Below are 13,661 nucleotides of genomic sequence, written 5' to 3'. Positions count from 1 at the left end.
GGAGACAATGAATAAATTGTAATTTATATTGTTATGATATAGACAATCCTATGTATATATGATAATCATAGAGCGGAGCTGTGCAGGCGGGGAAGCAAGATAAGAAGCGATAAAAAAAATTCAAGGCTGAACATCATGGCAAGGGCTAAGGAACGAGCACAAGAACACAAAGAGACATGGCGAAAATAGGCACAGATTACAAACGGCTTTCAACGAAGTCCATATGGTGCTGGCCGGGCCAGTGAGCATCAGGCCAGACCTGTCGGATTGCTTCCCATATGTGCCTAAGCAGTTCATGTTAGTAACTTTAGAGCGAAGGAGGGGTACAAGAACATACTTAACATAAATAATTTCGAGACCATTGCTCACTTCTTCCGGGACATCCTTGACATCTTTCCGATTCTGATGCGGTAGAAGCACAGTAGTTACGCCGGCTCGTAGTGCACCGATGAGTTTCTCCTTGATACCGCCAACAGGCATTACGCGCCCACGAAGAGAGACTTCACCGGTCATTGCAAGCTTCGGGGGTACAGCTTTACCAGAGAACAGAGAAATCAAGCCGATGGTGTGTGCGAGGCCGGCAGACGGGCCATCCTTGGGAATGGCACCCGACGGGCAATGCACATGCAAACTGCGGTTCTTCATAATGTCCTCATTAGGGTCGGATGTTAAGCCAAGCTCGAAGGAGTGAGCTTTTACCCAGGTAAGGGCGACTTCGACACTTTCCTTGAGGACATCTCCAAGTTTTCCGGTGAGTTGGACGCGACCGCTTCCTGGCATGTCTGCGACTTCGATGAAAAGAATGCTTCCTTGGCCGCCGGTTGAGTATGCAACTAGGCCGGTTACGACGCCCGGGCGGCCGTGCTTCTCGGCAATTTCCTCGTCGAAGCGCTCGATACCAAGGATTTCTTCCAAGTCATCGACTGTAACAACGGGGTTGTACGACTCAAGCTTAGCACTGTCAGTGGCATCCGCATACTGAACGGCCTTGTAACGGCAGATCGAACCAAGTTCTCGTTCGAGATTGCGGACCCCGGATTCTCTGGTGTATGAGGTGGTGGTCTTGTCAATAACATCGTCCGACAAAATAACTTGGCCATCTGAAAGCCCGTTCGCCCGGATTTGCTTCGGAAGAAGGTGTCTCTTGGCAATGTGTCTCTTTTCAACAGTTGTGTACCCGGACAGCTGGATTGTCTCCATTCGGTCTAGGAGAGGGGCAGGAATGGTGTCCAGGGAGTTGGCTGTCGCTATAAACAGGACCTTGCTCAGGTCAATGGGAATGTTGATATAATGATCAACAAAGGTATGGTTCTGCTCGGGGTCCAAAACTTCCAGCATTGCTGCAGATGGGTCTCCCTGGAAATTAGGGCCGCCAATCTTATCGATCTCGTCGAGCAAGAACACAGGGTTCGCAACGCCGACCTTCTTAAGACCATTGACGATTACGCCAGGCATGGCGGCCACGTATGTTCTCCGATGACCCCGAATTTCAGCCTCGTCTCTAACACCACCAAGGGAGATTCTATGGAATTTGCGGCCCAGAGCAGTAGCAACAGATCTGGCTAGACTAGTCTTTCCGGTACCCGGTGGTCCAACAAGCAACAGAATGGGTGATTTGTCGACTGTTCGCCTAGATGTCAGGGCATTCAGCTTTGACTCGATCGCAGCGCGATCCGACTCGGGGAGAGACGGTATGTCCTTCTCTATATCACCTCCAGAGTTGTCTAATTCTTTCGTTAGAGTGGTGATTTGCTGCTCCAGACCCTCGTTTGTCGACTGCTTCAACCTCAAAACTGCAAGATACTCGAGCAGCCGTTTCTTGATCTTTTCCAACCCGTAATGGTCGTCATCTAATTGTTTTCGCGCTGCTTTCAGGGTCTCCGGGCCAAGTTTATCTTCGGTCACCTTGGTCCACGGAATATCCGCTATGTTCTCAAGATATGTCCGGATTACTCCGTATTCCTGGTTCACAGGCATCATCTTCCGCAGTCGTCGCATCTCCTTATCCGCAACTTTCTGAGCCTCTGGGCTGAGCTGAGCATCTTTCAGCCTCTGTTGCAACTCGTCAAGTTCGTTCGATTCCTTTTCATCTGCCTCGTTATTCCGTCCCCCAAGTCCGGGTGGAGGAGTCCCTGAAGCACCTGGAATACCCCGTCTTGATAATAAGTCACGGATTCGAGGGTCGATCTGGCTAATGTCGAGCACTGATCCAGGCGGGATGCTATCTGTGGAGATAGTGGTGAATTTGACACTTCCGCGGATTATTTGGTTCTGCTTGTTCAAGATATCGACCACTCTTTCCAACCTAGTTTTAACGTCAAAGGCTGCAAGAACACGAAGCTTATCCTCAAGACCAGACTCGGCAATATCGGCCATGACATCTGCAAGCCTTCCAGCCTGCGCCAAATCAGACTTGGTTATAATCAACTCGAATTTCCGGGCAATCAAAGGTGACAAGCGGGGTCCTCCTGTGTTCGGTATCAACGAGGTATATCTTAGTAATGTAAGGAGTTCTCGCGAAAGCTGTCTTAATTGCTGAAATAGTTCGGCGGTTTCTCGGTCGTTAAGAGGTGTTTCTATATATTCCATTCGATGTTAGTTCCCGGGATGATCAGACGGAAATCCTCAATAACTAACCCTTTTCATCATGCAGAATACATTCCGCTTCAAAGAACGGCCGCTCCCTCAGCACACGTCGAACTGTAAGGCGTTGGACGCCTTGAACTAATAGATGCGGTTCCGAGTAGGCGCGACGTTGAACTCCGATGACTTTACCGAGAGTACCGTATCGATAAAGGTCCTCTTTTCTCGCCTGACCGGCCTCAAGAGATTCAAACTCTTCCTTCTTATCTTCGTCGACGGTACCATTATCAATGACGTGTTGACCATCCTTGCTCAAGTAAGGCGAGCAGAGAGGAACGCAACCGAACGTTATCGAGTTCGCATCTCGCCTGATGGCATTCGTCCGGTCCAGCAGTGACGAGAGCAGATTGGCAAGATCTGGGCGATTTGAGACTGGGATTCGCAAGGTCGCACCGGGTAGTAAAACAGAGCCCTTGGGCAGCGGTACCAATGACAGTTTCGTTGGTCTTCCCCCGTTGGTGCCCATCATGAATGGCTAGGCTGCCCTGTACGGTGTAAATCGGTTGCCGAGTGTATTAGAATAAATGACGATAGTTGAGGTTGAAATTCGAAGGTGTAGACGGTTAGGAAGCCGGGGTTGAAGGCGGGGGCGCCGCCTTTTTTAAGCTTGATAGCGCGAGGTTCCAGAACTCAGTGGATGAGTCCGTCGGGGATTCTGGGGCAATATTGTGATGATCTGAAGATAAGGTGATTCCGAAGCCGAGGTTCGCTGTTACGTCAGGATGTCTCCGCATAACATGTCCTGGTATTAGCAGGCCTGGGTGGGAGAAAAATAACAATCCAGTCAGAAACCGCGTTTTCAATCAACCCTTATATTTTAATATAATGATATATCCAGCTTTTCCGCTCAGATGAAAAGGAATGAATGAAGCGTTCGTCTGCGGCCTAATTCCTCCGACCTCGGATTCTCCGCGTATTGGGGATGTATCGCATGGAATCCCGCCGCCTAACTAGCGTAATGCCGCGTCACAAAAGCACATGGCCGTATTGCATTCTACAGCGGAACCGCCTCCGATCTCAGCCTATACGGTACAGGCACAAATTTGGCTTCCTAACCTACTCTTTTTGGGGCCTCTACTTCTCAAATTTGCTTTTTCCTTCGGTTCTTATGATACCTGAAGGAAAGCAGAACTGCATCTCTTATTATCGTGTGCCAATATTTATTTCATAAGCCCGTTGTTCAATTGTCAAGATGACAACTCAAACCCCGCCTCCATCCGCAGGCCCCGCGTCTCAAAAGATCTTCACAATCGGCACGCGCAAGTCCAAGCTCGCCCTTCTGCAAACAGATCTTGTTCTTGCAGCCCTCAAGGAGCGATTCCCGGACTATACCTTCAAGATCCACTCGCGCGAAACCGCCGGTGACCAGAACACAACCATTGCGCTTCGAGACTTCACCACCAAAAACCTATGGACACAGGAACTCGAGGATCTCCTAGAAGCTGGATCTGTCGATCTTATTGTTCATTCATTGAAAGGTACATCCTGTTCTCTATGTCGATATGTACTGTCCATTGCTAAACAATCTGCAATTCTTTCAGATGTTCCCACCCTTTTACCGACCTCCTGCACCCTTGGGCCCATGATGAAACGGGAAGATTCAAGAGATGTCCTAGTCATCAAGAAGGGTCTGCCGAATATGAGTTTGGCTGAAATGCCGGCAGGCTCAGTCGTTGGAACATCTTCCATTCGCCGCACCGCCCAACTTGCTCGGAAGTACCCGCACCTGAAGGTGATGGACGTTCGTGGCAACATCGGCACTCGGCTTGCTAAGCTTGATGCAGAGGATAGTCCGTACACTTGTCTTATCCTGGCTGCCGCAGGCTTATTGCGTCTGGGGCTCGGAGATCGCATCTACCAGTACTTGGACTCAAAGAACGCGGGGATGCTGTATGCCGTGGGTCAGGGCGCATTGGGCATTGAGATTCGCAAAGGCGATACGGCCATGGAGGATATTCTGAACACTATTGGTCATAAGGAGACAACATTTGCTTGTCTAGCTGAGAGGAGTCTCTTGCGGACTCTAGAAGGTGGTTGCAGCGCGCCGCTAGGAGTAGAGACTGAGTGGATTCAGGACACCGACGGGTCATCGAAACTGCGCATGAGGTCCGTCGTGGTCAGCGTCGATGGTAGTGAACATGCTGAGGTCGAGCTTGATGGAACAGTTGACTCACCTCAGGCTGCTGAAGAATTCGGCGTCACGGTAGCCAAAGCCTTGGTCAACGAAGGAGCTGGGAAGATTCTCTCAGAAATCCAGCAAAACAAACAGCTGAAGGTTCCGGTTTCGGAGTCAACCTAAAAAAGATAGAGAAAGGGGTTGCAGGCCTCTCCTTTACTCAGTTCTGACGCTGGTTTTTCTGGTTATGCTGGACATAGGTGGGCTAGGTCGCTAATTCTATAAAAGCCCTCCTGCATTACTGTATGTAAGAAATCCGATAGAGTTCATGGATCATGGTAAATATTAAGACAACGTCATTTGTTTCTTCCGCTAATTCTATTAACCCCTATTCAATGTGTTTCCAGAGCCTCTTGGGTTCGCTTCTTTGAATTCATCCCATGCCCTTGCCTTCATCGTCTCTTCATCGGCCTTGTCCATGTCATCTTCGTCAATCTCTACCGGTTCCGGTTCACCCCCCTTAAGCACATTTCCTTGTCTATGTTCTTCCGCCAGGTACTCTTCAATCGTCATAGTGGGCAGGTTATGTCCCGGCCGGAAGACGCCATCGCGAAGTTGCGTACGACGGTCGAGGAGTGTGAAAGGCTGTAAAGGTTTTCCATCCTTGCTTAGTATCGGGCCATTCTTTCTTCCTTTGAGGAGCTGAGATATCGGCGGATCCAAGCGCTCTGAATAGTTTTCGTCATTGCTCTTAGCTCTTCCTCGCGCGTCGACTTCATGCGAGGGCTCAGGCTTGGGAGGCATCTTCTTGATCATCGACAGCATCGACAATTCTTGTGCTAACATATCTAGCGACTGGAATGTTTGATGTATGTATAGCTTTATTTCAGCGAGATAGAGCTGTCGCAAGTCATCATCGTCGCTCTGGAGCTTCTTTTGGTTTTCGGTATAATACTTTACAGCAGCGTAAGCGAAATTCATCCAAAAAGGTCGGGTACCAGGCTTTCCAACCTTAAGTTTTTGTTTGAGCTCCTTCTCCTCTCGGAACCGCGTTATTTTGACGTCTCGTCGAGTAGCGGCATCGTTCGTTTGCGTCAGCGAGAATGACGAGGGATTCGCAACGTATCGCTCGTAGAGCTTTTTGTCTTTTTGGCTCAGAAGCTCATAGTCTTCAAGACGCGCTAGAAATTTCTCGTACTGACCCAGCGCGCGTTGTAATGTCGACTCGCGGTCAGAGCTATAGGACTTTTGAAGGAGCTCTGCAATGTGATATTCGATGGTTAAATACCTATCGCAAGGGACGAAGGGTTAGAGTCCGAGTTTCAAGAAAGGCAGCCAGTGCATTACGGTAAATCGCCTGTAGAAATATCCTCCAGTAGCTCATTGGAGCTGAACATGGACAGTGCGCTGACGAGCCGCTGGCATTCTTCGAACCGTGCTATCGCAGCGTTGACATCGCTGCGATAGGTGTCGGAGTTGGTATCGGGGCGCGCGTCTAGTTCTGTCTTTTGTCGCTTCGCGTCGGTGAACACGGATCGAAGAGTTTGGGGCTCCTCCATTGAGAAAATGGATTGCAGAAGGGTTGGAGACGTTTGCAGAAAAGTACAAACAAGCTTCCCCTCAGACGACGATCAAGATTCCATTGGGGCGAACATGGAGCCCTTAAATCGAACGCTGCCCCGCACTAATTAGATCCCCCGCCACTCGGCATACTTCTACAATATAGAACATTTGTTGATCTGGTTTATAGTCGGTAGCCCATCCTCCCCTCCTCTACGACAAATTAACTGAAATATGAAATCGCTTGTTGACTTTCAGATGACTCACTGTAATGACCAATGCATGGTTCGAGCATTCACCCCTGAGATTGCTAGCCCTGGGTGAAACTATATATTTTGATGCAAAGAGAATATGGTTCTTGTTTGATAATTAGATTAAGGTGTGAATACCATGCTCTGCATTCATCTCAGTGTTTCGCATTGCTAGCCTTGGCTGTACCAACCTTGAAAAGGGCTGGGGTAAACCTGCTAGCTTTCCCTCATCCTCTATTCCTTTCCTATCTTTTCATGCCAATGTGCTCCGCCTCGATGACAATCTCCAGAGCAATTTGACTCTGTCAGGCCATGGTCTTTTAAGTCCTCAGCTACGTAACTGCCACTGATAGTCTCACATTGTCTCCAGCTTTCTTCAGCATGGGAGAAGCATCGTCTACTGATATCACTCCAACGGTGAGTCCATGATCCCGCCTGCCTCGATGAAAGAAACCCACATTCGTTCGCTAACGGCTTCTCTCAAGGTGAGCCCAGCTGAAGACGTAGACTGCTCCTCGTCCGACGAATCTGAGAGTGAAGCCATCGCTCCGACCCAAGACGCCTCGCAACGCCGACTAATTCAGAAAGCTCGCTTCGAAGCATCGTCAGTAACCGGTATCCGCTGCCGTTATCATTTGAGGGCTAACACGCTGCTAGCCCCGCTAATCATGCTCTTACCTGCGACGAGAAAGTCGAAGTTGCCGTTGAGTCCCAATTATCCACAGCTCAGCTGATTTCTTCTAAAGGCCAGCCGCAAGGCACGCTGGATCCTCGAGAGTATCAGATAGAGCTGTTTGAACGGGCGAAGACCCATAATACTATTGCGGTTCTGGCAACAAGTATGCATGCCGCCCGAATCGTGTTTCATTCCCTAAGCCGATTGCAGGAGCCGGAAAGACATTAATAGCTTGCTCTTACTCAAGTCCCACTATCGAAAAACGAACTCAACTACCGCATGAATGGAGAGCCACGCCAGATGTCATTCTTCCTGGTCTGCAACACACATCATATAGGCGTGGGTAAGCTAATATGGACGACAGGTTGATAGCGTCACCCTTTCCTACCAACAAGCAGGAGTCCTGCGGAACAATTTTGATGTAAATGTTGGTCACATATTTGGAGCTCTCGGTCCTGACCTCTGGAGTCGCCAGACTTGGACAGAGTTTCTCGAGAAGTATATGGTTGTTGTTTGTACGGCGGAGGTTTTGTACCAATGCCTGCTGCAAGCCCGCATCAGAATGGAACAAATCAACCTCCTGGTATTCAATAAGCCCATTACACGAAGAAAGATCATATCTATGCGAGGTCTGTTAAACGGAATTAGAGATATAGTTTATATATTAACCGCATTACAGGATCATTAGGGACTCTTATTTTCCAACAGCACCATCAAAGCGGCCAAGGATACTCAACATGACGGCTTCCCCAGTTGACACCAAGGGCGACGTTGCAGAGTCTGCTATGTGAGTTGCTAGCATGAGTCTATCTGTTCACCAGCTAAGATCCTGCAGGAACCTGGAATCATACCTGGATAGCAAAATTGCCACAGCATCCCAGCTGTCCCTGGTACACAAATTTGTCAGACGTCCCAAGGAGGAGGCCTGGATCCATGGCAGAGTCGAACGACCTTTTGGGACTGAGCTATACAGCTTTATGGAAGGTCGATTTGGTGACATTGAGGACCTGAAACCTGTCTTCAGGTTTGCATGGCAAGCAAGTTCCGAGCTCGGTAGATAGTGCTCGGACGGCGTTTGGAAACACGTATTCTCGGCCAAAATGCTACCACAACTCGAGGAAAAGTCAAAAGAACTGTCGCGACTACGTGACGCTAGTGAGATCGCTAGCAGTCATACACTCGGCAGTCCAGATGAACCCGGGCAGTCAAGCCATAAAGTCCAGGTGCTGCGCAAAAGACTCGCCGAGCATTATCGAGAAAACCCAGAGACGAGAGTTTAGTCTTTACCACCATGCGTTACACTGCCTTGATGTTATCGGAGCTCTTCAATGCTTTAGAAATACCTCACCTACGACCTGGGCTGCTGATCGGTGCGCAAACTGATGATTTCGCGGGGCCCAAAATATCCTGCCGGGAGCAGTTTCTAGCCATAGACAGATTTAGGAACGGGGAGATCAACTGCTTGGTAAAACCTTGTCATAATGTCAAGAGGACATTCTAACAAGTAGTAGTTTGCGACTTCCGTGGGCGAAGAAGGTCTAGATATCCCTGCCTGTAATTTAGTTATACGGTAGGTTAAGTGCCAAATTGCTGCTGGAGAGTGCTCACTACCTAGGTTCGATCTGTCCAATACCATGATTCGATACGTCCAAAGCCGTGGGCGAGCCCGGCAGGTCAACTCTACAGTAAGCCAAGTTTGTTCCGAACGTATATGTCTCTAATACTGGTCCTCAGTATGCAAGCCTCGTTGAGAAAGACAACCAGGCCCAACGGCAACGCCTTCTCGAGGTGCAGGATGCAGAAGTACGTCTCAACCAATTCTACTTTGCACGACCTAAATGACTTGCTAGACAAACATGCAAGTTTTCTGCGAGCCTCTTCCGAAAGACCGGATCCTGAAGGGGAACGACGGCCCGGTGGTTTCATCTTGCAGGAACGAAGCAGAAAGAGCGTATACCATCGAAAGCTCTGGCGCAAGGCTAACTTATCACTCCGCACTGGTTGTCCTAGCGAAGTACGCAAGCTCTTTGGTAAGTTCTAAGTCTGTAGAAAGAACCATTCAAATCATTTACCATAGGGTGAAATGTAGCAATATGAGGGGGGAGTGACAGCTCAAGTTCCTTATGCGGTGCTCCCTACCAACAATACATTCGTTTGCGAGGTAATCCTACCGGAGAGATCCCCTATCAGAGGGCTTACCGGCACCCCGGCATCGAACAAATCAACTGCTAAACGGTCTGCGGCCTTTGATACTTGCGTTCTGCATAGGAAGCACAGGCTGCTTGGTAATCACTTTAACCCCGTCTATCATAAGCGTTTGCCGGCTATGAGGAATGCGAGATTAGCAATCACCTGCAAATAGACCAATAAGTATGACATGATTCAGAAGCCAGCCCTATGGGCCAGAGACCGCGGTATAAAGCCGAGAATATTATACGCAACGGTCATAACCTTTAAGCCCACTAAGCCGCTTGCTCGCGAACTTGCAAGTATAATCTTTCTAACTCGAGAAAGATTGCCGGAGCTCCCAGGCTTCTCCATATATCTTGAGGAATATGACGTGGAAACTATAGTCGGGACTTCACCCGTCGAAAAGGCTTGGGCATTGTCGACCGAAGAGCTTGATTCTCTCACTGAATATACACTCCGGACCTTTTAAGATGTATTCCAGAAGGTTTACAGCTCAGAGCCTGAGACTATGCCGTACTGGCTTGTTCCAGCAAGCACACAAGCTGCTGCTGGAGCCAGGGTTTATGCAGCGACCTGCATCGACTGGGATACCGTTGCCTTTGGAAATAGTGCCGACCAGCTAGCATTTTCAGAGAATACATCCTCAGACATATACTGCAATCGGTTCGTATATGATGCTTGGGATGGCCGTTATCGGTATTTTCCTTGTCTGTGGACGAGAGCTTAATACCTTCGGATCCTCCGCCGTCATCTGCGCCACGTCGTCGATATATGAACAATATAATGAACTATTGTGTCAGCCTGTCAAGAAACTCACGGGCTAGTCTCCTCGTGAAGTGCAACTGGAACCAACCTGTTTTTCGAGCGGAGTTAGTTCGCTTCAGAAGAAACCTGCTAAATAGAATGGCAGACCAAGAGAAGGGAACGAAAACAGGGTGTTTTGTCTGTTTGGAGCCTCTTAAAATCTCTAAGGTAAGCTGCCCTGAGCTGCCCTGATGGCTTGCCAGCTTCAATTACTGACAACATGGAAGATTCCGGCCCCGGTCGGTAGCTTCCTGCCTTGTTTTCCCTGCTGTTGCCACAAGGCTTGACAGATACTTGACAACCTTGGAAGCATGTAGGAAGCTGGATCTTGTAATAAAACCTGGACTGGCGCTGGAGGCTCTCCACTGAGAACTCGGATAATACCGAGGAGTACCGTGCCCAACAGATCCAAGTCCAGAAGAGAATGGGTGAGGACAATGAGCACCTCGAGTTCCTTGGGGGTTGCTTTCTCAAGATGACAACATCAATTTCTTTGTTTGCGCAAAACCCGAATAACAACGAATTCGACTCCCACGTCAAGCGAATGTGCCTAATTTGCAACAAGAACCTCTTCAATACCGCGATCAAGAAAGAGATATACTGGTATATTCGCAGTCGGGCCTTTTCAAGGTACGCGTCCCTGTAAACTGAATTTGGCAGCAGCCGTTTATCGTGGTTCCATGACAGGCATACTTGGTACCCGGAGGGTCTTTCCTTGCTGAAAGACAAAGATCACAGCAAGAAGCTCCGTTCTTTAGCTAAGCATAGCCTTGCAGAAAAAAAGATTGCAGATGTATGTGAGGCGCTAATAGGAGCTTTCCTTTTGTCTGGTGGCACCGAGCATCGGTTTGATATGGCAGTTAAAGCTGTGACCATCCTAGTCGATAATAAAGCCTGCTGTTGGAAGGACTACACTTCAGTGTATAATCTTCCCCCATGCCAGATTGAGGCAGCGACTGTATCCGAGGAACAACTCGCTTTGACGGTTGAAGAGAAATTTGGCTATCATTTCAACTATCCAAGACCTCTGCATTCGGCATGCACTCATTTTTCCTACCCTTAAGCGTGGGCCACCGTGCCCTGCTACCAGAGATTGGAATTTCTTGGAGATGCTCTGCTAGATATGGTCTGTGTGGAAGATTTATTCGCCCGATACCCTAGCCGTGACCCTCAGTGGCTCACAGAGCACAAGGTAATTTACTTGGTCAGTTGATCGATCGAAAACCCGCTGACATGGTGCAGATGGCGATGGTTTCTAAAAGTTCTTAGGAGCTTTAGCAATCAAACTTGAGCTCCACAAGCATCTCATATACTTCAGTAACCCGTTGATGTCTCAAATCAATAAATATGCAGAAGATATAAAGGCCGCTGTACTGGAGAGAAAGTCTTCAGTTGATTATTGGACAAGCATCACTGACCCGCCTATGGTAGACTGCTTGTTACATTAAGATGGCCGGTCGTTAACACCGGAGAATAGTGCTTACCAGATATGGTGGAGGCATACCTGGGTGCCATATTCATCGATTCAAACTTTAATTTCTCGGTGGTTGAAGAATTTTACCACCAATATGTGCAACCGTTCTTCTATGACATGACCGTCTACGATACTTCCGCCAACAAACATCCTACAGTATGCCTCAACCTTGTCACCGAGGAGTCGAAGCTAACTCCGAGCAGACATTCCTGCATAATCGTCTGACAGGCGAGTATGGCTGCATGGACTACTGCTTGAACAGGCGAGATCCCTGTCGTAGACGGCGAAACTCCTCATGTGCTGGCCGCCGTGATGATTCACAACACGATCGTTGCCGAGGGTATTTCATCGTCTGGCCGGACTGCCAAGATCAAGGCGAATGAAAAGGCCTTGGACATGCTGGAGAGATTAAGCCAGGCGGAGTTTCGTGAGAAATTCAAGTGTGACTGCCCGGACGCTGAGAATCCTCCTGAAGCCGATCTGGGAACGGCGATCTAGGGCTGTGGTAGATAGATACCGTAGACAGCGTTGAAAATGCAAGCATACATTAATCACTTCTCCCTAAAACCTATCAAGTCTTAATGCCTCGCCTGTGAGCTTAAACTACATGAGTCACCTCTGCATATATAAGCAGTCCGCGCGTATTAGGTATTTAATATATACCGATGCTAGTCACTGCTGAACGAACCTAGAAAAATCCACTTCATGATCATCGCGCATTTGTGCATTGCAAATGCACCACCCGCTCAATATGTCAGAACAGATACGTGTTCATCAGTATTATCGTTTTACAACTCACCGGCTGTAACCCAGTGTACGTACAGACCTGTCTTCGCATATATACGGACTTTTCGACGGACGCTATAACTATCTGCTCTCTCCAACTCCATGGATTGGCCTCACATCTATGGAATTTCCCGTAACCTAGCCCGAAACCCCATCACGCTATCATCCTGGATCATACTTCTCATCTTTTACTTGATGACAACATGAGGATAAACTGGCTTCATCGAAATGCCTGTGAGTCGCAGCAAAGACCCAGCTGCGCAGGGATAGTTAATCTAATTGCTGAAGACCCCCTTAAAGCTCAGAAGATCCAACAAACCATCAAGCCTGCTATAGCCAATAAGCACAAATTACTCGGCGCCATTGGAAACGGGCAGAAGACCAAGTATGCTGTCAATCCTTATCTCATCATGATAACCGCCGGGCTGGCGGCGTCTATGGCGCTCGCGAGAGCACAGGGGCTTGATATCGAGGTGTTCGGTAAGTCCTTGATGCCGGTCCCATGCCGTCGCCTTAACAAAAGCTCAAGACTGCCAAGATGATGAACCGTGATTATTGACCCCAGGCTGTGTGAAAGTTTGCTGTAATCTTACCCAGCTCGTCCTAGAAGCCGCCAGAAGGCGGATACGAAGACCCCGTTCACCCGAAGTGTGCTCTTTCTTGTACTGGAGGGTCATCGCGCGGCAGATGAAGAGATATGGGCATGCTTGCGCTGAAGAGATACTCGGTAGCTCTAGGGCATAAGAGCCAGGAGAGTAAGCAGAGTACAATGATTCTCCACTTCCATCCCTAGACTTTGCCTTTCAGGTATATGAAAGGCATTTGAGCCACTTACTTATTAATTTGTCCGGTCGATTAGGTGTCGTGGTTGCACATTAGAAATCTGCCCTTTTTCTCAAATGACTATGTAGACGACAATGTAGATGGCCGCAGCGGGTCAGGGCCTAAGCTCAATAACGGCCCGATCACGTGAAAATAGGAACAGAGAAGTGTGGCTGGCGACTAGGCCAGGACAGGACTAGCGTGGATTCCCCCTGAAAGCAACCAAAAAACACGCCCGGAGGGCTGCCGCGTCTCCAGTTATCGCTGCACTATTGTACCTCAAGTGACCAACTCAACCTCTGGACAGGTTGAAGCTGGAATCAACGCCCGGAAGGCTTC

At 48.8% G+C, this 13,661-nt stretch overlaps 5 protein-coding genes across 5 annotated transcripts; 3 read left to right on the top strand and 2 right to left on the bottom strand.

Moving 5' to 3' along the window:
- Positions 1–5: 5 nt before the first annotated feature.
- BDW70DRAFT_135137 (putative LON domain serine protease) lies at positions 6–3,269 on the bottom strand. The gene is made up of 3 exons (XM_073736634.1): positions 2,638–3,269; positions 338–2,576; positions 6–284 (listed from the first exon to the last, which is right to left on the bottom strand). Exons 1-3 carry the CDS (start codon positions 3,110–3,112, stop codon positions 197–199), a joined length of 2,802 nt encoding a protein of 933 aa, XP_073596626.1. The 5' UTR covers positions 3,113–3,269; the 3' UTR covers positions 6–196.
- Positions 3,270–3,679: 410 nt separating this feature from the next.
- BDW70DRAFT_42850 (porphobilinogen deaminase) lies at positions 3,680–5,119 on the top strand. The gene is made up of 2 exons (XM_073743993.1): positions 3,680–4,121; positions 4,185–5,119. Exons 1-2 carry the CDS (start codon positions 3,836–3,838, stop codon positions 4,940–4,942), a joined length of 1,044 nt encoding a protein of 347 aa, XP_073596625.1. The 5' UTR covers positions 3,680–3,835; the 3' UTR covers positions 4,943–5,119.
- Positions 5,120–5,140: 21 nt separating this feature from the next.
- BDW70DRAFT_167796 (IGBP1/TAP42 family protein) lies at positions 5,141–6,372 on the bottom strand (the record flags this gene model as incomplete). The annotated part of the gene is made up of 3 exons (XM_073742312.1): positions 6,107–6,372; positions 5,771–6,047; positions 5,141–5,713 (listed from the first exon to the last, which is right to left on the bottom strand). The coding sequence occupies exons 1-3, from the start codon at positions 6,316–6,318 to the stop codon at positions 5,141–5,143; spliced, it is 1,062 nt and encodes a 353-aa protein (XP_073596624.1). The 5' UTR covers positions 6,319–6,372.
- Positions 6,373–7,013: 641 nt separating this feature from the next.
- On the top strand, positions 7,014–12,212 carry BDW70DRAFT_149838 (putative RNA helicase/RNAse III; the record flags this gene model as incomplete). Its single annotated transcript, XM_073739075.1, has 24 exons — positions 7,014–7,174; positions 7,228–7,429; positions 7,478–7,561; positions 7,611–7,879; positions 7,926–8,033; positions 8,082–8,262; positions 8,308–8,520; positions 8,568–8,711; positions 8,758–8,816; positions 8,862–8,931; positions 8,981–9,049; positions 9,097–9,276; positions 9,336–9,548; positions 9,609–9,853; positions 9,929–10,099; positions 10,159–10,305; positions 10,339–10,382; positions 10,488–10,570; positions 10,611–10,870; positions 10,928–11,225; positions 11,331–11,432; positions 11,503–11,667; positions 11,718–11,870; positions 11,982–12,212. 24 exons carry the CDS (start codon positions 7,014–7,016, stop codon positions 12,210–12,212), a joined length of 3,852 nt encoding a protein of 1,283 aa, XP_073596623.1.
- Positions 12,213–12,380: 168 nt separating this feature from the next.
- Positions 12,381–13,407, top strand: BDW70DRAFT_135133 (uncharacterized protein). The gene is made up of 3 exons (XM_073736633.1): positions 12,381–12,415; positions 12,514–13,233; positions 13,336–13,407. Exon 2 carries the CDS (start codon positions 12,704–12,706, stop codon positions 13,040–13,042), a length of 339 nt encoding a protein of 112 aa, XP_073596622.1. The 5' UTR covers positions 12,381–12,415; positions 12,514–12,703; the 3' UTR covers positions 13,043–13,233; positions 13,336–13,407.
- The last annotated feature ends 254 nt before the right edge of the window (positions 13,408–13,661 follow it).

The sequence above is a fragment of the Aspergillus foveolatus genome, assembly GCF_047715535.1.
Source record: "Aspergillus foveolatus strain CBS 279.81 unplaced genomic scaffold BDW70scaffold_20, whole genome shotgun sequence".
NCBI classification, from domain to species: Eukaryota; Fungi; Ascomycota; class Eurotiomycetes; order Eurotiales; family Aspergillaceae; genus Aspergillus; species Aspergillus foveolatus.
This window is presented reverse-complemented; position numbering and strand designations above follow the sequence as displayed.

Bases quoted from the DNA above. Each gene is read 5' to 3' on its own strand.
- BDW70DRAFT_135137 (XM_073736634.1), bottom strand. From the start codon at position 3,112: ATGATGGGCACCAACGGGGGAAGACCAACGAAACTGTCATTGGTACCG. The intron at 2,577-2,637 runs GTTAGTTATTGA...TGGAATATATAG, and splicing joins TATTCTGCATGATGAAAAGG to AAACACCTCTTAACGACCGA. The intron at 285-337 runs GTATGTTCTTGT...TGAACTGCTTAG, and splicing joins CTCGAAATTATTTATGTTAA to GCACATATGGGAAGCAATCC.
- BDW70DRAFT_42850 (XM_073743993.1), top strand. From the start codon at position 3,836: ATGACAACTCAAACCCCGCCTCCATCCGCAGGCCCCGCGTCTCAAAAG. The intron at 4,122-4,184 runs GTACATCCTGTT...CAATTCTTTCAG, and splicing joins TATTGTTCATTCATTGAAAG to ATGTTCCCACCCTTTTACCG.
- BDW70DRAFT_135133 (XM_073736633.1), top strand. From the start codon at position 12,704: ATGAGGATAAACTGGCTTCATCGAAATGCCTGTGAGTCGCAGCAAAGA.